General features: G+C 45.7%; 2 protein-coding genes across 3 annotated transcripts in view; both read right to left on the minus strand.

Annotated features, from left to right (window-relative positions):
- The window catches only part of LOC137429473 (uncharacterized), a 483,513-nt gene that overhangs the window by 442,779 nt on the left and 16,171 nt on the right, over nucleotides 1-24,563 (minus strand). The window lies entirely within an intron of this gene.
- Nucleotides 1-24,563, minus strand: part of LOC137428871 (uncharacterized) — a 38,967-nt gene that overhangs the window by 3,673 nt on the left and 10,731 nt on the right. For both annotated transcript variants that reach the window (XR_013623887.1, XM_078780706.1), the window contains exon 2: nucleotides 22,291-22,723. Coding sequence is in view for 1 of the 2 variants with exons in the window: in XM_078780706.1 (XP_078636832.1) it covers nucleotides 22,291-22,711 (421 nt within the window). In the remaining variant the exon portion in view is untranslated. The remainder of the gene's footprint in view (nucleotides 1-22,290; nucleotides 22,724-24,563) is intronic.

Consider the following 24,563-nt stretch of genomic DNA (forward strand, 5'->3'; position numbering starts at 1 on the left):
AAACACACACATATATACACACACATACATGCACACAAATACATACACGTACACCCACACACACATACACACACAAACACACACATACATACACACACACACACACAAACATCTCGTTTTTTCATTTCTGTTCCTCACAATTTTGTCTCTCTCTTATTCACAGACACAGACACACACACACACACACACACACACACACACACACACACACACACACACACACACACACATATATATATATATATATATATATATATATACACACACACACACACACACACACACACACACACACACACACACACACACACACACACACACACACACACATATATATATATATATATATATATATATAATTATATATACTAGGGCGTGCCCGCACGTACGTGCTTGCCCGTACGTGCTTGCCCGTACGTGCGTGCAAAAAAACATGCGTGCAAACAACAACAACAAAAAAAAAATTTGAAACCACGTGGCAGTAACGACCACAGAACCCCCCCCCCCCCCCCTCTATTTACATGAAATGGTTTGGTCCATTCGCAAAGCCAAAGTGAACGGCTTGCGAGTACGGTGACCATACCTTGGGAACCACTTGTCCGATTAATTTCAAACCTTGAAAAGGCACATCCACGGGTCCCCAGCAATATACCTGGCAAGTTTCAAGTATATCGGACCGGTAGTTGTCGAGAAACAGCGGTCGCATACAGACAGACACACACACACACACACACACACACACACAGAGATTGCTGGAATTATATAGAGACTAGGGCGTGCCCGCACGTACGTGCTTGCCCGTACATGCTTGCCCGTACGTGCGTGCAAAAAAACATGCGTGCAAACAACAACAACAAAAAAAAACTTTGAAACCACGTGGCAGTAACGACCACAGAACCCCCCCCCCCCCCCTCTATTTACATGAAATGGTTTGGTCCATTCGCAAAGCCAAAGCGAACGGCTTGCGAGTACGGTGACCATACCTTGGGAACCACTTGTCCGATTAATTTCAAACCTTGAAAAGGCACATCCTCGGGTCCCCAGCAATATACCTGGCAAGTTTCAAGTATATCGGACCGGTAGTTGTCGAGAAACAGCGGTCGCATACACACACACACACACACACACACACACACACACACACACACACACACACACACACACACACACACACACACACACACACACACACACACACACACACAGAGATTACTGGAATTATAGATAGATATAATATATATATATTATATATATATCTTACAAATATATATATAATATATAATATATCTTATTATATATAGTTGGACAATCTTACAAAGGCAGAGCGACGAGCACTTCACAATCTCCAAAACAATGAAAAGATAGTCATAAAGCCAGCAGATAAAGGTACTGCCATTGTCATTATGTCGACTACCGATTACGTTGCAGAAGGTAATCGTCAACTACATAGTGATACTTACAAAGAGCTCCCATCCGACCCTACCCTTTTACATCTTGAAGAGGTTAAAAAGGTAGTAGATTCTATTCGGGTGGATAAAACCATCAAATCTCGCTTGGTTCCGAAAGATCCTCATTGCCCTAACCTTTATTTTCTTCCTAAAATACACAAGGTAAACAATCCAGGTAGACCAATCGTATCTGGCTGCACATGTCCAACTGTTCTCATATCAAAATTTGTTGACTGTCATTTACGTCCTCTCGTGTTGAAGCTCTCCTCATACCTCAAGGACACAACCAGTTTTCTGACCCACATCCAAGGATTGAACAGAATATACTCACCTTTCAACTCCCAAACCATTTTAGTCACAGCAGATGTTACATCCCTCTACACTAATATTCCACATTCAGAAGGCCTGTCTGCATGCCGCAAAGCCCTCGATACACGACAAGTCCCAATGCCACCTACTCAAGACCTTATGCGCCTATTAGAACTGACACTCAAACTGAATAATTTCCAATTCAACGGACGACATTACATTCAAACTCAAGGTACCGCTATGGGTACCCCTGTTGCACCATCGTACGCTAACATCTTCATGGGAATGATAGAGGCCAAGATCAATGCACAACCTCATCACGGAATCTTGGAAAAATCCTGGGTACGTTATATTGATGACATCCAGTTCATCTGGTCAAAATCCCCCCGAAGTCTCACCCAATTCCAAAATGAATTAAATTTGATTCATCCGACCATCAAGTTCACATTCGACAGCTCACAGTCCGAAGTTCACTTTCTAGACACATCACTCACGCTTCAAAATAACAGACTCGAAACAGAACTATACACCAAACCAACAGACACTCACTCTTACCTTCTCCCTTCTTCATCTCATCCTAAACATACAATTGCAAGCATACCATACAGTCAAGCACTCAGAGTAAGACGCATTTGCTCAACAAAAATGGCAGAAGAAACTTCTCGCTGCCAATTAGAAACACACTTCATTGCAAGAAACTATGACCCTCACTCTGTGCAAGAAGCAATAACCCGAGCAAAACACATACCGAGAGCAGACCTTCTGACTTACAAACCCAAACCTGCAACTAACCGTGTCCCACTGGTAACCACCTACTCTGCTACCTCATCCCAATTGCCAAGTATTCTGAATAAGGCCCTTCCTCTCCTCCATCAATCAGAAACACTCGGCACCACATTTCCTCAACCTCCACTAACATCATTTCGACGTGGTCGGACACTCAGGGACCTCTTGGTAAAAGCAAAGCACCCACAGCCCCACAACAAACAAACTGGGATCCCTGGCTTCTATAAATGCACAGCAAACAAATGCATTATTCACAAACATTTATTTACAAACATCTCTATATTTGTATATGCACGTGCACCCTAACGGAAGTGACCGTAACGCAAACGATCACTTCCGTTGAACTCAGGGCTGGTGAGTGAACTTTGGCGTGGCTCTTCCTTCTGTATGCATTTTCTACACACATCACACATCTCACACACATATCACCATACATACCTGACTGATATACATGCCTGCTGTTTTGTAGACTCAGAAGAAGACCTTTGTTGGTCGAAAGCTTGTCGGCAATTAAAGATCGACGTCCTGAAGCTACGTCCGCGTCTTATTTAATCTAACGATTATATATATATATATATATATATATATATATATATATATATATATATATATATATATATATATATATATATATATATATATATTGTTGTGGATATGAGGATTGTGTTTTTTTTGTTTTTATTGCTTTATTCTGGACCCTCCTGCCTCCAGTTGTGTATAAAGGTCAAAGGTCGTTCCGTAGTTATTTCATAAACAATCACGTTAGCCAATCATAGATTTCCCCCTTTGTTGACAGTTATTTCCTTATTCTGTGTATTAGGCTAAGGATTTGTCTCCCATTAATTGACACTCCATTGCACCAAGTGAAATAAGAGGAGATTCCCTTCACATTCCCCTTCCAACCATTGCCAACTGCATTCCCTCAAAGCCTCAATTGCCAACTGCACTGGGCGGTTTGTTAGGGTTGCTACAGCTGTGGTTTGTTTCATCCCAAGACTCCATTAGCCACGAGGTAATCTCGGAGCCGAAGGTGGGAGGAGTCGGCCCAGCGCCGGGAACAAGGCGTGGCCTTGCCAACGCCTCCTCTAAGGGCGGGATCGGGAGCAAGCGCGACCAACCAGGGCCGAGGTGAGCTCACCGATGGGCGTGTCCTGGACACCAGCGGCTTGATCGCCTGAGGCGCTATAAAGAGCGCGCGCGGAAGCCTTTGAAGAGAGGGCGAAGCGAAGCGAAGAGAGCAAGAGAGAGAGGGAGAAAGAAGCAGAAAGAGGGAGTCAGGGCGAAGCAAGAGAGGAAGAGAGGGAGTCAGAGAGAACAAGTGCCAAGTGCCAAGCCTGAGGACAAGTAACAAGTGCCAAGCCTGAGAACAAGTGCAACCACCGCAGCTTTAAACCACCACAGCTTTGAGCTTCGACGGCAGTTTTCGTCCGTGGCTGCGAAGGAACGGCGGCTGCTAAACGTGCCGATCGACCAGGGGGGCGGCGGCTGCTCACTCCCGGCCTGACCGTGCTCCGGTTCCAGTTTTCGTCCTCTCCCTCCAGCCATCCACCTCCTGCCATTCCTGTCATCATTCCCCGCGTGAGTCTGTCTTTGTTTGTTCTGTCCCTGGGTTAATTAAGCCTGTATAGATAAGCTAGCATTTCACTGTCACCTTTCCTCTTCTGTATTTTATTTTCTTATCCTTCCTTCTTCCTTGGTTTCTTTCAATTGTGTAAATAGTAAATAAATCATATTTGTATTTCTTACCCTTTGCCTTTCTTTCTTCTTTACATCCTTCGTCTTAGTCTTTTCCCCATTGAATATCTGTGGCGCAATTCGGCCAACGTTCAGGAATCGGGTTAGTCAGGGTAACTGTTCGGGCGCGGCGGCCATCCGCTCGGCAAACAACATCCTCGCCGCGGTCCCGTAACAATATATATACATATAGATATATACATATATATATATATATATATATATATATATATATATGTATATATATATATATATATATATATATATATATATATACATATATATATATACATATACATATATATATACATATACATATATATATACATATACATATATATATATATATATATATATATATATATATACATATATATATATATATATATATATATATATATATATATATATATATATATATATATATATATATATATATATACATATATATATATATATATACAGACTTGGCATTTAATATGGAATTTTTTTTTTTTTCTTGACTTGGGTTTACTTTCTGAACTCAGTATATCAATCTGGTGAGTTTCTTTTACCCTTCGGTGATGTCTTTGTTGAAAGAACCATGTCACTGATTGTCTTTCACAGCAAGAAGTCAATAACAGGATTATATCACAGGTGGCGTGACAAAATGTAAGGACAGGTACATTTGACGATTGGCTTCACAATCGGGTATATAAGGGTTGTTGCGTTCTGTATGAGTGAAAAACAACTGCTGCACGTCTACAAAAGTTATTGCCACTTCTTCTGGAGATGGTCTGTCAACTTGACAATGCTGTTTGTCATGGAGTGGTGGCTTTACGAAATTCTGGAATGAAACAGCGTGCTATTGCTCGGCAGTATGGCATCACTCAAGGTCAGGTGTCAAAGATCCTGAAACGAAATGCTCAGAAGTGTGTCCCTACTCCAATACCGAGGCCAGGACGTCCCCGCAGAACCACAAGGAGGGATGATCGCCAGCTGCACCGGTTAGTCCGCAATGGCCGTACCAAGTCAGCTAATCGGCTTTGGGCTGAGTGGCAGCAACTGACAAATGTGCCTGTATCCAGAAGGCTGGTCAACCAACGACTGGTTCAAGCAGGCTATCGTGCCAGGCGTCCCCTGAGAAAGCCACGCCTGACCAGACAACACAGCCAGCGCGGATTGCAGTGGGCCAGAGAGCACCGTCAATGGCACTGGAATCACGTGACCTTCAGTGACGAGTATAGATTTCTGGTCTATCGTCAAGATGGCCGCGTCCGAGTGCGCAGACAAGTGCATGAAGTCCACAACGAAGATTGTATAGTGCCAAGAGTCCAAGCTGGAGGTGGTGGGGTGGCCGTTTGGGCTGCTTTTCATGCAGGGGGCAAAACTGACCTGGTTGTTCTGAATGGAAACCTGAACCAGTTCAAGTACAGGGTCATTCTGGAAGAAACATTGCTTCCATTTGCTCATGCAGCCTTTCGAGGAAACTTTGTCTTCCAAGATGACAATGCACGGCCTCATCGTGCTCGCATGATCCAACACTTTCTTGCTGACCGTGGTGTAGAGCATATGGAGTGGCCTGCCATGTCCCCGGATATGAATCCAATAGAGAACTTGTGAGCAGAATTAACGCATCAAATCGACAACTTGGACCAGCAGCCTACCTCTGTGCATGAATTGCAGCCGACTATTGTCACTGCATGGCAAGCGATTCCTGTCCAAACCTTGGCAAATCTCGTGAACAGCATGCCTCGACGTGTACGTGCTCTCCTGAATGCTCGTGGGGGTTACACGAAGTACTGAACTGTAATTTTTCTGTCCGTAATCCCAGTCATAATTTAGCTTTTGTTGAAATTTTTTTTGGCTAATGTGCAAAATAAAGAGATACTTCTGGAAAACGTACAGAAGTTTAACACAGTACTGTCCATGAATTGAGTTTGATATCAGTTTACATCACTTTCAAGGATCAATTTATTTGCTTCGAAATGTCAAATGTGGTTTTTGTTTCTTTTAAAGGTCACATTAACAAAATCTAGAATAATTTCAACATAATTCCAATGAACTTTTGGTTCTAAGTCATCTTGAAAAGTAAGTTCACCCCCACAAAAAAAATATTCCATATTAAATGCCAAATCTGTACATTATATATATATATATATATATATATATATATATACATACGTACACACACACAAACACACACACATATAAACACATACTCACACACACACACACACACACACACACACACACACACACACACACACACACACACACACACACACACACACATATATATATATATATACATACACACACACACACACACACGTCCCACGGCACATGTATGTATATACATGTTTAAAGTGTACGTGCCCTTCCCTCCTCTCTCCTCCCTCCTCCTTCCCGCGCCCGGCAACGCCGGGTACTTCTGCTCGTAACTAATAAAATAAAAACGAAGAAATATCTCTCAGCAATTTCCCATCTGTTAATTTATATATTTTACAAATGTGAATTACACGTCCATGCACACGTGAAATGGAGTTTGTTTTTTCACACGTGAAATGAACACGTGAACCTTTACCCCCGGATAATAATGTTGAATGAAATAAGAACGAAGAAATATATTTCGGCATCATTGACGTTTTTGTGACGACTGTCATCAAACGGAAATGTAATATATCTTAACGGAAAAGAAAAAGCAAATTTTTAATATATGTCGACATTTTCCCCGACGGATATTTTAGGCGGTGTATTTTCGTGTATCATCATGGCGTGATTTAAAAATATATATCTCTGCATTTTCCCGTGTGTGCGTGAATGTTCTCAATTATTTCTGACACCGAGTCTAAAACCATCGATAAAAATTAAATCAGATGGTGAATTCGACATAAAATCGTGAGGGTGACTCAATGAATGGGCTTTATTTTACAGGCCTTTGAGAATTCATTTCGTTCTATAAACGGAAACTTTCATCGGATTTTCTTCCTGTTTTTTTTTCAACCGAGTCTAAAACTATGTTAGCGACTGTTAAAAATGAAATGATATATCGAATTTGAGTTGAAATAAACCTGTGTGAGAGAGAAAGGCAGCACGGGCCTAACTAAACAGGACTCAAAGCTATTCGAGTTAATAAAATGGTGGATATTTGTTTACATGAAGCCTCTCCAAGAATGGGTGGAGCTATGGGTGGAGCTACTCTGCAAACGGACGAAGCCACACCCCGGACAGACAGACAGAATCACCGTAGCCTATTATGATATAGATTGTTAAAAAGAAAAATTCCGACTGTGAAGCACAATTAAAGCAGTCTTCTGCATCACCGTTATTCACCACCCTATTTAACATGGCTAAGTACTGATACACTGGATGTTATTGGAAATAACAGGAAGGCGATTTGTGTTCAACAGTGCTCAAGTATTTAATTCAATTTAAATAAAATAAAGACTATAAAATTCAAATTTTTTGAAATTTCTGGAATTGACTGACGTTGCACAGTGTCTATTACATCACTCCATCCAACACCGTGGTTCTCAACCTCGGTTCGACCGAACCCCAGGGGTTCAGTGAGCCAGTCTCAGGGGTTCGGCGGAGGTCATCCGAAACGCATTGCAATTTGTTTTTTTAAAGTTTTGTATCAATTTTGAATCTATGTGTAATTACGCTTATTATTAATATTATTATTATTTTGCTATGTATGTTTCGAACGAATGGAAATACAACAACAACAACAACAACAACAACAACATCAACAACAGGCACTTTAAAGGCCATTTTCCGTGCAAGAGCGGGGGTTAGCCTTGCGGTCCCCATGACAATCTTCTCCATTTTACCCTATTTTCTGCATCTCCCCTTGTTAACCCCCTTGCCCGCATTTCTTCTTCGACCATCTTTAGCCAAGTCTTTCTCGGTCTTCCCCGTCCTCTATTCCCTTCTACATTCATTTCCAGCACTCTTCTCAACCAGTCACTTTCATCCTTCCTCAACACATGACCAAACCATCTCAAACTGTTTCTCTTCACAGCATCCATCACAGGCTCTATTCCCATCATCTTTGGCAATTCATCATTTGTCTTCCTCTCTCTCAACGATACTCCACACATCCACCGAACCATTGCCATTTCCACCCTTTTCAGCCTTCATTGCTGCTCTCCGTTCATTACCCATGTCTCGCTACCATAAATCATAACACTTCTCACACATGCAGCATACACCTTTCCCTTCAGCTTCAACGACACTCCCCTCCTCGTCAGCACGCCACTCAGTTCCCTAAACTTCTTCCATGCACATCTCACACGAGCAACCATTGCCGAATCTGATCCACCTTCTCCATTCAGCATGTCTCCTCGGGAACAAAATGTTTTCACACCTTCCAGCTTCACGCCGTCTCCAAGATCCAACTCAACATTTCCTCCATCTGCAGCTACCTCTGTGCACAACTTACACTTGAATGTAGCTGCCACACTGGTTAATGACCCTCTCAAACCACTACATTTTTGATGAACTCACTCAGCGCACATTGTACATTGAATGGAATTCACTCCGACACCCTTCCTGCAAACAGCACACAGCCACTTCCCAGTTCTTTCCACCTCACCACATGCTTTACCACTTGCAATCACCTTCGTTTTTCTGATATTCACCTTCAGACCTTTTGTCTCCATACACTCCTTCCACTTGTTCATCTTCTCCTTCAGTCCATCCATACTTTCTGCAATCAACACCAGATCATCTGCATACAACAACTCCCACGGTGAACCCTCCTTTACGTTCCGAACCAGCACCTCCATCACAGCTACAAATAGTAGTGGACTTTGTACCGACCCCTGATGCACTCCCACCTTCACCTCAAACTCACCACTGTTCCCATCCTTCGTCCTTACAGCTGTGCGCGCTCTTTTGTGCATTACCATCACTACTCTGATCAACCATTCCTCCACTCCTAACTTCCTCAATGCCCATGTCACGACTTCACGTGGAACCCGATCGAATGCTTTCTCCAGATCAACAAACCCAAGAAACAACTTCTTCCTCTTCTCCATGTAATTCTCCTGCAAATGCCTCACAATAAAAAGCACGTCTGTCGTCCCGCTTCCTGGCATAAATCCAAACTGCATTTCGGCAATCTTCACTTTCTTCCTTATCCTCCTCTCCAACACCGTTTCCAATACCTTCATTCCATGCTCCAACAACTTTATCGCTCGATACGAGCCACAGTCCAGAGGATCACCTTTCCTCTTGTATAGAGGGATGAGGGTACTCAGTTCCCAATCCACAGGAATGCGGCCTTCTTTCACCACCAGATTGCAGATCTCTGTCATACTCTTCACACCCCAATTTCCCGCTGCCTTCAACATATCTCCCACAACTCCCGTCGGCCCTCCCACTTTTCTACTCTTCATTGCTTTTATCGCTTCCTCAACTTCCTTCTCGGTTATCTTCTCTGCCGGTCCTAAAATGGGGTTACTCTCGATGTTGCCATTCCATTTATTCTCTGCATTCAACAGTATTTCCATATATCTCTTCCATCTTCCTTTAATTCCATCTGGGTCCACAACGATTTGTCACACTTCATCCTTCAAGCAACTCACCCCCCATCACATCACACCTCTCTTTCGCTATCTGCTTTGCAATCCTGACTGCCGCTCTCTGACCCCCTCTTCCAAATCCAAGCGTTCTCCGAACATTTTCCAACATGCCTCCTGCGCCTTTGCTACCTCTTTCTTTGCAGCCTTCTTGGCTGCCTTATAACTTTCCTGCTCTGCCTTTTCTGCCCCCATACCCTTCGCCTTCTGCCACTCCTTCAACTTCTTCCTCTTCTCATCAATCTTCTTTCCAACTTCATCATCCCACCACCATGTTTCCGAGTGCCTCGGGTGTTCCTTTTGTCCATCCACATACCTCACCAACGGCTCCCAACAGACTATCTTTCATTGACATCCAATCACTTTCAAGCTCAACCACATCATCCTTGACCATACTCAGCCTCTCTTTTAATGCCTTCCTCACTGTCACCTCTTTCAAGCTCCACACCTTCATTCTTGGTTGGTACTTCACCCGAGTGATAGCGCAGTAAAAGACACTAAATAAAAGCTAACCGGAAACAGGACTTTGAGCACCAACGCTGATACCACCGGCGGGCGAGAACATCAAGCAGGCAGGTCCGGGAGGCCATGGCCTGGAGAGCAGCGATTGGTGAGATTTGTCGAGCAACGAACAAAGGACATGGTTTGACCATGTGCTTCTTAAAGTGGACATCTCTCTGTCCGTCCATTCTCAGAGAGCCTCCTCAGCGTCGACGAGTCTGGCATTTCACTCAGGCCGACTGGCACGGTCTTCAAGCAGCCATCAATCATCTGGACTGGTCTCCCATCTCCACTGCCACCGACATCAACATCAATTCTTCCTGGGAATTCTTCCAAAGCAAACTGCTCTCTCTCTCTCTCTCTCTCATGCACAGATTTATCCCATCTCGTCTTCAGTTGTCTGACCCTCCCCCCCCCCCCCCCCCGTCCATGGTACACTGAATCTTGTGGTGAGGCAGTTGCCCTGAAACAACCTGCCTTTGCCTCTTGGAAGGCTAATCCAACTGAAGGCAATCTCAATTCCTTCCACCAAGCTCGGAACAAGTGTGTGTCTACCCTCAGAAGTGCCAGGAAACACTATCTCTCCACACTCAAGGATGCACTCTCAAACCTGTCTCCTTCCTCCAAATCCTGGTGGCGTCTGGTCACATCCGTTTCTCTTGTTTGTTCCCCCTCCATCCCCTCCCTTACCTCAAATGGCGACACAGTTGACACCGCACGTGACAAAACCGAATGCCTCAACTCTGTGTTTGCCTCAAAATCTTGTGTCCCAAACGCATCTCTCTGTTCCCACCTTTCCCAATCGAACCCAACTGCTCCTGGAATCTGTGTCCTTCTTTACCGACAAGGAGGAGACGTTTCTGTCAAACCTCCACTCTGATTCTGCAACTGGACCAGACGGCATCAGCCCACGGGTCCTAAAATCCTGCTCTGCCGCTCTATCTCACCCTCTCTCTGTTCTTTTCACCCTCTCTTTTGCTCAAAGTCAACTGCCAGCATCTTGGAAATCAGCAAACATTACCGCTTTACACAGCAACAACAACAACAACAACAACTAAAACAAAAACATGCATTTTAAGGCCATTTTCCATGCTAGAGCGGGGGTTAGCCTTGCGGTCCCCATGACAATCTTCTCCATTTTGCCCTATTTTGTGCATCTCTCCTTGTTAACCCCCTTGCCCGCATTTCTTCTTCCACCATCTTTAGCCAAGTCTTTCTCGGTCTTCCCCATCCTCTACTTCCTTCTACATTCATTTCCATCACTCTTCTCAACCAGTCACTTTCATCCTTCCTCAACACATGACCAAACCATCTCAACCTGTTCCTCTTCACAGCAAAACCGCTTTAGACAAAAAAGTTGCTAAAACAGATCCTTGCAACTACAGACCAATCAGCCTGCTCCCAATTATCAGCAAAGTCATGGAATCCATCATTGCTTCAGATATCAAATCCTTCCTCTTCTCCAATGCCTTGATCTCCGATCATCAATTTGGATTCAGACCAGGTCATTCTACTCGGGCCATGCTGCTTCTGCTGTCTCAACAATGGATGGAGGTCCTCAATGCCAAACAGGAAATCAGAACTGTCTCCCTTGACATATCACGTGCCTTCGATACAGTCTGGCACCCAGCTCTGCTCACCAAACTCTCCTCCTATGGTATCCATGGAAATCTCCATGCATGGCTTGCGGACTTCCTCTCTGGTCGTAGTCAACGTGTGGCCCTGAATGGATTTCCCTCATCTCCCCTTCCTGTTCAGGCTAGAGTTCCCCCAAGGCAGTGTTCTGGGCCCTGTGCTTTTTCTGGTATTTATCAATGATCTCTCTGACTCTCTGGAAAATCCTCTCTATCTCTTTGCTGATGACTCCACTCTCTGCCACTCCATTCCTCTTCCCTCAGATTGGCAGTCTGCAGCCTCCTCACTCTCTGAAGACCTGGACAAAATCACAGACTGGTCAAACAAGTGGAACATGTCTTTCAATCCTGACAAATCTCACACTCTTACTATGTCTCTCCAAAAAGACCGACTGGACAACCCTCCCATCTACTTTCTCAACAATCCTCTCCAAGACGTTCTGTCGCTCAAGCTTTTGGGTCTCACTGTCTGCCAGGTTCTTTCCTGGGAAAACCACATTTCCAAGCTGGCCTCCAAAGCCAGTCGCCGACTGGGCATCCTCCGTTGTGCGAAGTCCTTCCTTGGCACACCTGAGCTCCTCACCACATACAAGGCTTTCATTCCGCAGCTCAATGGAATACTGTTCTCCCCTATGGGCCGGTGCTCCTGCCTCACACCGAGCTCGGCTTCACGCTGTTGAAACCAAAGCTTTCAGAATCATTGGAATCTCCCGCGATGATGCTTTCTCCGAGGGCCTTTCACTCACCGCAAGCAGGTAGGTGGTCTTTCTGTCTTCTGCCGACTCCTCTCCGGCCTTGCTCTAGGCCGGCAGCCCAGAGCATTTTGGTCAAACGAACAAGGTACCAATATCCGAGTACAGAAACATTTATTGTGTAACCTAACATATTCAGATATGGATGTCTGCCGGGGACCCCCTGCTGCGTGGGGCCCCTGGGGCCCAAAGAGGGGGGCCAAATAATGGGCTGGATCAAACATTGGGGGTACCACATGAAACCAAGTGGAAATCAACAGGTACATCTCACAGAGCACAGCGTGACCACCGTCAGACAAATTTGCCTCTGCATAGGCCCCCCCAGACCCCCCTCAAAGGGTCCCGAAATTTGGGCTGGATTAAACATAGGAGGTACCACATGAAACCAAGTTGAAATGAACAATTACACTCTACTAAATATAAAAAACCCATCGCCAGACAGATTGTCTGCTGCATAAGGCCCGCCAGACACACCCCAAAAGTTGACCCTGTGGGCACTGTGGTAGAATTGGCCTAGAACATATATTAAAAGTACCACATGAAACCAAATGGAAATAAACAGGTACATCTCACAGAGCACAGAATGACCACTGCAAGAGACCCCCTAAAAAGGGTCCACAAATTTGGGATGGATTAAACATTGGAGCTACCACATAATATACAACCAAGTTAAAATGATCAATTACAATCTACTATTAAGTACAATATATCTATCGATTGTCTGCCACATAAGGCCCGCCAGATCCCCCCCCCCCCCCCCCCAAAGGGTCCCAAAATTTGGGCTACATTAAACATACCACGTGAAATCTATTTTACATGACATCCAACAGAATTTACAATATATATGCTTAATGCATCCAATGACTAGATCACCATCAGAAAATCCTTATGATTCTTGAGAGGGTTAGATCTCTGTTTCACTTTCCGAGTCATCACTCCAAGCATTTTCGGAATTTGAATCATCGTCAGACACATTAGCAATATCTTGTTGGTCACTCTCGAGATCCTCTATAGTCTATACTGTCCTCCTCTTGTTCCCCTTCCTGGAAAAGATAATCTGGCAGGGCAGGTCCCAAGAACCAGTCTTGGGTATAGCACCCGTTCTTTTCCTTCCATCCGTAGTTCACAGGATCCAAACCATGTCCTGGATGTGCCGAGTCAGCATTTCCCCAAAGGATGCTAATGAAGTGTGCCCATTGCAATTTGTTGTGTACAGTCTTTGCACAAGGTGGAAGAAGTGCGCAGTCAACCTTCTTCACATTTGACATCGAGTTTTCCTGAAACAAGATATGTGTGGATTCAAATTTAGTTATCCACAATCAATTTCAATTCATGCTGAACTATTTGTATTCAAGATGCCCTTTCGATTTTCAAAGTCAGTGTTTCCTCAAGTCACCACTTGGATAACACTTAGCTATTTTCTGAAAATTTACTCTCTACAAAAAGCTCCCTTTGTGGGCATATCTGCTGTCGGGTGCATAGAAAGAAGATTTCACCATAATGCTAAAATATAGCCCCAGAACAAATTAGTGATGAAATAATATACTAGTTTAGTTTTCTGAAGTTATGTCGATTCATTCCCCTTCCCTCAATGAAATTATTTCTTGGTGAAAGACTACTTAAACAATAGAAATAGCATAGGTATACTAGTACCTTATCCATTTTCCCAGTCATCTGACACAGTTTTACGTGTCTGGCTTCATTGACATCCTTCACGTCACCCTTCATGCCATACAAGGAACAGACAAACTCTTCTGCTCTACTCTGGTCTGGTTGATCTTCAGAAGCTAGTCTGCCGAAGAACTGGATGAGTGTTCCTTCTATGTCTTTCTCAAGAACTTCTAGAGGCTTCTTTTTACCCTTCCTGTAGAATGCAGTGATGAAGTCAGAGCCGGTAAATGCATGAAGACCTGGCATGGCTGCAGCTGGCAAGCAGAATAAAAGAGTGTTGTGTTCCTGGAATATTTTGTCCAAGACTGGTTAAACAACCTATGTCGATCAGGCAGCCTAATTGTGCAAAAGTGCACATGCCTAGCTGAGCATAGCCTAGCCTAGGCCTATATTATATAGTAGACCTGCTTTAATTATCTGATCAGATACATTTAGTCACAAGAAACAGTTCCATGCCATTTCCATGACTTTTTAACAGTAGGCCTAATCTATTATGCCATTATTCTATTTTACATGTAAGCTCATAAGCCTCAATTTACTTACATTCATCTCGAAGAAGATCCTTCTATCTTTAACAACAAGACATGACCTTGACCATTGTTGACTCTCAAAGCAGACGTTAAAAGCTCTGCTGCCACCTATGTTTCATTACACATGCTGTGGCGCCCTCTTTGGAAGTGCAGACTCAGATTGTCTGGTACTCTCTATGCAGAGGAAAATTTGTCTGGTAGTGGTCATTCTGTACTCTGTGATGTACCTGTTTATTTGAACTTACTTGCAATTATACCATACCATAGTGTCCACGGGGTCAACTTTTGGGGGTGTCTGGCGGGCCTTATGCAGCAGACAATCTGTCTGGCAATGGTTTTTTATACTTAGTACAGTGCAATTGTTCATTTTAACTTGGTTTCATGTGGTACCTCCCATGTTTAATCCAGCCCAAATTTCGGGACCCTTTGAGAGGGGTCTGGGGGGGCCTATGCAGAGGCAAATTTGTCTGGCGGTGGTCACTCTGTGCTCTGTGAGATGTACCTGTTGATTTCCACTTGGCTTCATGTGGTACTGCCAATGTTTGATCCAGCCCATTATTTGGCCCCACGCAGCAAGGGGTCCCCGGCAGACATCCATATCTGAATATGTTAGGTTACACAATAAATGTTTCTGTACTCGGATATTGGTACCTTGTTCGTTTGACCAAAATGCTCTGGGCTGCCGGCATATCCCCCAGCTCTACCTGTGCTCTGTCCCCCAAATATTCCTGCAGGTCGCACAAGATCTGCTAGCAACCCTCTTATGGTTAAACTGCCGAAATCAAGGCTCTCTGCTCACCTTCACTCTTTCAATCCTCTTTTCTCCCGCCTCTGGAACAAACTCCCTCACTCCCTTCAATCCCACTCCTCCCTCCAGGTCTTTAAAACAGCTGTTCACCATAATCTCTCATCTTCCCCCATCCAAAACCTTGATCTTTTCTACCCCGCTAATTCACCCCAGATCCACTTTTGTTGAAATTCCAACTTCTTTCCTGGAAGTCCTTGCAGTGTCCATATGTTTTATACCTCTCCCACCCCCCCCCTTCCCATGCCTCCCCTTCACCCCCCAAAGCCCTCTCCCTCCCACAGATCTATCGATGTCCCTGCTCTCAAATGTTGTGTTTGTGTCCTTCCCCCTCTCTCCCCATCTTGTCTACCGCTCCCCTTATTATATGTTTTATGTGTCGGTTTGTCTTTCTGTGTGATTAATGTTAGCTCTTTCACGAGCCTCGATCTTGTATACAAAAAAATAAAATAAAATAAATAAAACGAAATGAGGTACTGGCTGACAGGAGCAGGCATGGGTGGCGTCTGATGTCATCAGAGCCTCGAATACAAAGGAGTTGGAGGGCCGACATTTTCTCTCTCGGTTTCTGGATCTGTAAGTGAAGGGTGCCGATAAGCTCTTGTGTTGGGACACTCTCTTGCGGTGGGACAGTCTCAACGAACGGTCAAAGTTACGAGCTCTCCTTCCCTTTCTCAATGTCGCTTGACTGTCGGGTTTGGTGGCGAACGGCCACGCTCCGACACACTCTCTTGGCTTCTGCATTGATAGCGTGCGGTCGTGCATCCTCATCTCTCTTGGAGACCACGGGCAGTCGTAAAGAGCTGTTGAGGTGACTGGCTCTTGCACGAGGAGGATTCATTGACGAGCATGTGAACAGTTTGTAGCGCTCTTGCGCCAGGGACCATTGGAGGTCCAATGGAGGTCTGGATGATCGTGAGGAGGGGAGGAAGCGGCTCGTGGACTCGCGGGTGCTTGGGCCGTGGTTTCGTGACAGCTGGGGGCCGTGCTGAGTGAACTGGAGCGTTCCGGACCATGCCCACTCTCGAAGACTCTTCTTCTTCACGCAATAACAACCACATCAAAGACCGTATATCCAATCATCTTGAAATTTTGCACACTTGTTACACTTCATCACCTCCACTATAATATAAAGTTTAACGTCGATTAATGAAGCGGTTCAAGAGTTATAATTTTTAAAAATATTTTCGTTGAATTATTTATATCTGACAAACCACGTCACCTATGGCAAATTCCAAAAGGTCATTATAGTAGACTGATATGCTGAACACATCTGTGACGTTTCCCCTCAATAGGATCAAAAATGAGGGAGGAGCTAGGTTTTTAAAGTTTATGCTTAAAAACGTCATAACTCCGAAAGCATGTGATGCACGACGTCATGCTCGTCGACTTTTTTGTTCGTCATGGGTATTGCGATTCTGGCTGCAAAGTTTGGCCTCGATCTGTTCAGTTGTTTTGGAGAAAATTGGATTTTAGTGGTTTCTCAGGCGGTTCACTCAAAACAATATGTCGTCCGAACCACGTGACCTACGGCGTCATTATAATTTTATTTCTCCATCAATTTATACCGAGAAGATGCTCAAGAAATTTCATCCTGATCGGATAAAGTTTTTTTCCCTTGTCGAATGACGTCATCACGGCGGCACTTATGACGTCATCATTCACAAATGTTATTCCGCATGGAGAGTTCTTTGCAATGGGACCTGTCTCAATTGTTTCTGTGCATCGGTTTTTGAGATCGAGGTGCAATTTTTGGGGTTTTTCCAAGATGGCGCCCGTACCACGTGACCTGTGACGTCATAATATTCACTAGAATATTCTACAGGAGAAGGCCCTCCTGTGGCGAAAATTTCATGTCAATCGGACCAACGGTTGCCAAGAAAATGAATCTTTAAAATGTAGACACATACGTGCGTACGCACGGACCCGAATGCTTAACCCTGCCTTTCACTTCGCGAGCGCAGGGTAATAAAGCCGGTATTTTTGTGCATTTTCAATCCGTGTCGGTTGAATTATTGCAGGTTCGAGGACGTCCAGTGGGACCCGGGAAGGTAAACTCTTCCCTCTCCCCCACGCGCGCATTCTCCGCTTTATTTTCACTGAATGCCTCGGAGCGTAAAGCTCAATCAGCAATCCGTCCAAGACCGGTCTTTATCGGCGACGGCCACAACAGTTACATAAAAAAAAAAAGTGTAAAAATGTGCCTCTCATTCCATTTTTTGGTATTCTACCTGTTGGTATTCCATTTTTGGTGATGCACCCAGGGGGCAGGGTCAAAATTATTCTGCTCTTGCACCTTATTGCCATGTGGTGATCCTAACAACTAAGTTTGTGAATTTTTACACAAACGTTCAGGAGGAGACAGCATGACACAGACGGACGGAGCTGATTACAATGTGATGATGATGATGTGTCTTCATATTTTTCAAAAAGTGTGGGATGACAAGGATAAGCCTTGAATGGATAAAGAGAGGTAACAAACTACTTCCTGCATGCAGATAACTTATATGCACCGTTAAACATGGAGCAGTTGAACGTGTTTCAGATAGAAAGAGCAAACAACCATTTTAGGAGATCATAACTTTTATGAAATACGCCCTCCCCACCCCCCGCCCCCCCCCCCCCATTTCCCCTGCTGACCTCAAACTTTTTTATGCCGTGGGCAAACTTTGGTACATCATGGGTGATGAAGGCTGTGGTCAAATGTCATCAAAATCGTGCATGCAGTTGTACTTTGGGGGGCAGGGAGCGTGTGCAAACCTGGACCCAATTTCACCCCCCGGTAGACCCTCCCTGCCCCCCGCAACCCCCCCAAGATCTCGATATTTCTTATGCCGTGAACAAACTTGAGTTCCAACACACAAAATATAAATTTCGCCAAGTTTGGTCACAAAGGGTTGGCGTCAGGAAGGGCATCCGGCCATAAAAACATTGCCTCAAAAAGAGAACCATGACAATTACGACTACATATGGGCAAGGTACAGCCCGAAGTACCCCGTGGGGGACCCCACTCCCTCTCGTCAAAACTCAAGGTGGGGAACCCGATCGAAGCAAGGGTGGAAATCATTCCATTTATGACGACGAAACGTCTGATGCCCGACGTGGAGATCGGTTTCTGAGATTTGGCACATGGAATGAAGGGACAATGACAGGGAGATCAGGAGAAGTGGTGGAAGTATTGGTCAGACGAAGAGTGGACATATGTTGTGTGCAGGAGATGAGATGGAAGGGAAGTGGTGTGAGAATGGTGAAGGGTAGGCAGGGACAGAAATACAAGTTTGTGTGGCAAGGGTGCCCGGAGAGCGTGAATGGTGTTGGTGTCCTGTTTTCTGACGAGTTTGTAGACAGTGTGGTGAGTGTGACTAGAGTGAGTGAAAGGTTGATGATGGTGAAAATGATGATTGGAAAGCTCTTGGTGAACATCATCTCGTGATATGCTCCTCAGGTTGGTCGGAGCGATGAAGAGAAGGACAAGTTCTGGTGTGCTATAGAGAAGCTGATGGAAAACGTGAAAGATGAGGAAGTTGTTGTGGTAGGAGGAGACCTAAATGGACATGTGGGAAGGAGTATGGACGGTTTTGAGGGAGTTCATGGGGGTTATGGATTTGGTGTGAGAAATGGAGAAGGTGAAAGGATGTTGGAGTTTGCTGATGGAGCTGATTTGTAATACTCAGTTCCAGAAAGGGGATAATAAGCTTGTTACATACACGTCAGGTGGGTCAACGACAACCGTTGACTACCTGATGGTGCGTAGGCGAGATAGGGGGCACCTCCGGGACACAAAGGTGATCCCGGGGGAGGAGGCTGTTTCACAGCACCACTTGGTTGTCTGCGGCATAAGGGTGAAAGGTGCGAGGAGAGCTCAGCGGGTGAAGTACCAATCGAGAATGAAGGTGTGGAGGTTGAAAGAGGTGACAGTAAGGGAGGCATTAAAAGAGAGGCTGAGTAGGGTAGAGGATGATGTGGTTGAGCTTGAAAGTGGTTGGATGTCAATGAAAGATAATCTGTTGGGAACCGTTGGTGAGGCATGTGGATGGACAAAAAGACCACCGAGGCACTCGGAAACATGGTGGTGGGATGATGAAGTTGGAAAGAAGATTGACGAGAAGAGGAAGAAGTTCAAGGGATGGCAGAGGCGAAGGATACGGGGGCAGAAAAGGCTGAGCATGAAAGTTATAAGGCAGCCAAGAAGGCTGCAAAGAAAGAGGTAGCAAAGGCGCAGGAGGCATGTAGGAAAATGTTGGGAGAATGCTTGGATTTGGAAGAGGGTCATAGAGCGGTATTCAGGATTGCAAAGCAGATAGAGAAAGAGAGGTGTGATGTGATGGGGGTGAGTTGCTTGAAGGATGAAGTGGGAGAAATCGTTGTGGACCCAGATGGAATTAAAGGAAGATGGAAGAGATATATGGAAATACTGTTGAATGCAGAGAATGAATGCGACGGCAACAAAGAGAGTAACCCAGTTTTAGGACCGGCAGAGAAGATAACTGAGATGGAAGATGAGGAAGTGATAAAAGCAATTAAGGGTAGAAAAGCGGGAGGGCCGACGGGAGTTGTGGGAGATATGTTGAAGGCAGCGGGAAGTTGGGGTGTGAAGAGAATGACAGAAATCTGGTGGTGAAAGAAGGCCGCATTCCAGTGGATTAGGAACTAAGTACCCTCGTCCCTCCATACAAGGGGAAAGGTCACCCTCTGGACTGTGGCTCGTATCGAGCGATAAAGTTATTGGAGCATGGAATGAAGGTATTGGAAAGGGTGTTGGAGAGGAGGATAAGGAAGAAAGTGAAGATCGACGAAATGCAGTTTGGATTTATGCCAGGAAGAGGAACGACAGACACACTTTTTATTGTGAGGCAGTTGCAGGAGAAGTATATGGAGAAGAGGAAGAAGTTGTTTCTTGGGTTTGTTGATCTGGAGAAAGCATTCTATGGGGTTCCACGTGAAGTAGTGACATGGGCATTGAGGAAGTTAGGAGTGGAGGAATGGTTGATCAAACTTGTGATGGCAATGTACAAAGAGCGTGCACAGCTGTAAGGACGAAGGACGGGAACAGTGGTGAGTTTGAGGTGAAGGTGGGAGTGCATCAGGGGTCGGTACTAAGTCCAGTACTATTTGTAGCTGTGATGGAGGTGCTGGCTCAGAACGTAAAGGAGGGTTTACCGTGGGAGTTGTTGTATGCAGATGATCTGGTGTTGATTGCAGAAAGTATGGATGGACTGAAGGAGAAGATGAACAAGTGGAAGGAATGTATGGAGACAAAAGGTCTGAAGGTCAATGTTCAATGTACAATGTGCGCTGAGTGGGTTCATCAAAAATGTAGTGGTGTGAGAGGGTCATTAACCAGTGTGGCAGCTACATTCAAGTGTAAGGTGTGCACAGAGGGAGTTGCAGATGGAGGAAATGTTGAGTTGGATCTTGGAGATGGCGTGAAGCTGGAAGGTGTGAAAACATTTTGTTACCTTGGAGACATGCTGAATGGAGAAGGTGGATCAGACTCGGCAACAATTGCTCGAGTGAGACGTGCATGGAAGAAGTTTCGGGAACTGAGTGGCGTGCTGACGAGGAGGGGAGTGTCATTGAAGCTGAAGGGAAAGGTGTGCTGCATGTGTGAGAAGTGTTATGATTTATGGGAGTGAGACATGGGTAATGAACGTAGAGCAGCAACGAAGGCTGGAAAGGGTGGAAATGCGAATGGTTCGGTGGATGTGTGGAGTATCGTTGAGAGAGAGGAAGACAAATGATGAATTGCCAAAGATGATGGGAATAGAGCCTGTGATGGATGCTGTGAAGAGAAACAGTTTGAGATGGTTTGGTCATGTGTTGAGGAAGGATGAAAGTGACTGGTTGAAAAGAGTGATGGAAATGAATGTAGAAGGAAGTAGAGGACGGGGAAGACCGAGAAAGACTTGGCTAAAGATGGTCGAAGAAGAAATGCGAGCAAGGGGGTTAACAAGGGGAGATGCAGAAAATAGGGCAAAATGGAGAACATTGTCATGGGGACCGCAAGGCTAACCCCCGCTCTAGCAGGGAAAATGGCCTTAAATCTTAAAATGCCTGTTGTTTGTTGTTGGTCACAATCCCATCAGCAGTTTCAGAGAAGAAGTTGCAAGTGTTTAAGGACGGATTGATGACGCGCCATCCCATAAGCTACCAGGAAATATGTTCCAGGTGAGCGAAAAATTGACCTTGTACCATATGTCGTGAAAATCAACCACAGACACGACTTGTACCTTGGGTAGGTTTAATATCATTTAGATCTGTGGTAACATCCTGTAAAACTACAGGACTATATGTCACAGTAAGTGTCGCTGGAGTGTCCTTGCGCCGCGGTTCTCCCGGATCTTATAGACACCCCTTTAGTGGGATGAGCGAGCACTCCCGGGTTCACCTTCAGTATAATTTCACTACACCATACATCAAATTCGATTCATATTAGACAACACAAAACTGCATCAAAAGAGATGACACAAGTTATAAGAATATGAAAAAAAAACAATGGCAGAAGATCAAGATATTTGTTGACATGCAATGTTGTTTTTAAAAAGTCACGTACCCGACGCGGGTCTGAATCCATCATCCTGAGAGCGGAGGCTGCAGACGTCACTGAACTCGATCCCAGAGAAAGCAGGAAGATTTTCCAGATGCACATTTTGGGATCCAAAAATCTTTTCACAGAAACTGGAATGTTCCCGAATCACATTCTCCAAGTTGACGAAAATACTTCCCAAAAGAGAGGATCCCGCAATCTTGACATCTTGAGACTTTGAAAAAGAATTCATAAATTTCCAGAAGTCAGCGTACATTGCAAATTGTAATTTATCTTTGGAGAGAGCGAGGAGCTCGTCCCGCAATGGATCCGACTCGGTACAAGCTCGAATAACCTTCTGATTATCAATTCCGAGCTCTTCGATCACTGCTTGGGCTGTTTCTGCTCTCAGGCCTTTTGATTGGAGCCATTCCAAGAAGCTCTCCATTTCACCGATGACCTGCCAGGGATACAATGCTTATGTTAATCACAGAAAAGTTACACATGTTATTTTCTTGACTCAGTTTGGAATGTGTTGTGAGTTATCATCTTATCCAATTATTTGATCACGTACAGAGCTAAACGGTAAACTTATTTAGTTACAGGTATTTGTGACTAAAAATCTGTCTTTAAAGACCTGAGTACCACATGGATGCTCTCCTCGTTTGAAGTTGATGTGTTGGTGTAATTTACGTGCACGATATCAGGCATCATGTCGCGTTCAGGGTCAGAGTTGTTCCTCTTGTTTAATACACACGGACAAATTAAACCTGTTTATTATTTTCCTCTCACTGCAATTGTCTCACACACATGTACCAAGGAGTCTCCACTTTACGGAGGTTAAAGTTTTCAGGTTCAACACGCATAATCCTGTCATCTCAGAAACGAGGTTTGTGCTTGGATGGGACACGGATACACAGACGGCAAAGTGTTGTACACTTGGTGGCGTTGGAGACAGACAAAGACCGGTGGGCAGAGACAGACATGGAGACACAGACAGATAGGCGTGGCAGAGATACACACAGACCTGCGCGGCAGAGACAGACACAGACACAGACCGCCGCGGCAGAGACAGACACAGACACAGACCGGCACGGCAGACACAGACACAGACACAGACACGGACCGGCACGGCAGAGACAGACACAGACACAGACCGGCGTGGCAGAGACAGACACAGACACAGACCGGCGTGGCAGAGACAGACACAGACACAGACACAGACACAGACCGGCGAGGCAGAGGACAGACACAGACACAGACCGGCGAGGCAGAGACAGACACAGACACAGACCGGCGAGGCAGAGACAGACACAGACCGGCGCGGCAGAGACAGACACAGACCGGCGCGGCAGAGACAGACACAGACCGGCGCGGCAGAGACAGACACAGACCGGCGCGGCAGAGACAGACACAGACCGGCGCGGCAGAGACAGACCACAGACCGGCGCGGCAGAGACAGACACAGGACCGGCGCGGCAGAGACAGACACAGACCGGCGCGGCAGAGACAGACACAGACCGGCGCGGCAGAGACAGACACAGACCGGCGCGGCAGAGACAGACACAGACCGGCGCGGCAGAGACAGACACAGACCGGCGCGGCAGAGACAGACACAGACCGGCGCGGCAGAGACAGGACACAGACCGGCGCGGCAGAGACAGACACAGACCGGCGCGGCAGAGACAGACACAGACCGGCGCGGCAGAGACAGACACAGACCGGCGTGGCAGAGACAGACACAGACACAGACCGGCACGGCAGAGACAGACACAGACCGGCGTGGCAGAGACAGACACAGACACAGACCGGCGTGGCAGAGACAGACACAGACCGGCAGCGACAAACACAGACCGGCGTGGCAGAGACAGACACAGACGGGCACGGCAGAGACAGACACAGACACAGACCGGCGTGGCAGAGACAGACACAGACACAGACGGGCACGGCAGAGACAGACACAGACAGGCTCGACAGAGACATACACAGACACAGACACAGACTGGCACGGCAGAGACAGACACAGACACAGACACAGACCGCGCGGCAGAGACATACACAGACCGGCACGGCAGAGACAAAAAAAGACCGGCACGGCAGAGCAGAAACAGAAACAGACACAGACACAGACCGGCACGACAGAGACAGAGACAGCAGACACAGACCGGTGTGGCAGAGACAGACACAGACCGGTGTGGCAGAGACAGACACAGACCGGTGTGGCAGAGACAGACACAGACCGGTGCGGCAGAGACAGACACAGATCAGCACAACAGAGACGTACACAGACCGGCACGACA

This window comes from Myxine glutinosa, chromosome 6, assembly GCF_964187855.1.
Source record: "Myxine glutinosa chromosome 6, kmMyxGlut1.1, whole genome shotgun sequence".
NCBI classification, from domain to species: Eukaryota; Metazoa; Chordata; class Myxini; order Myxiniformes; family Myxinidae; genus Myxine; species Myxine glutinosa.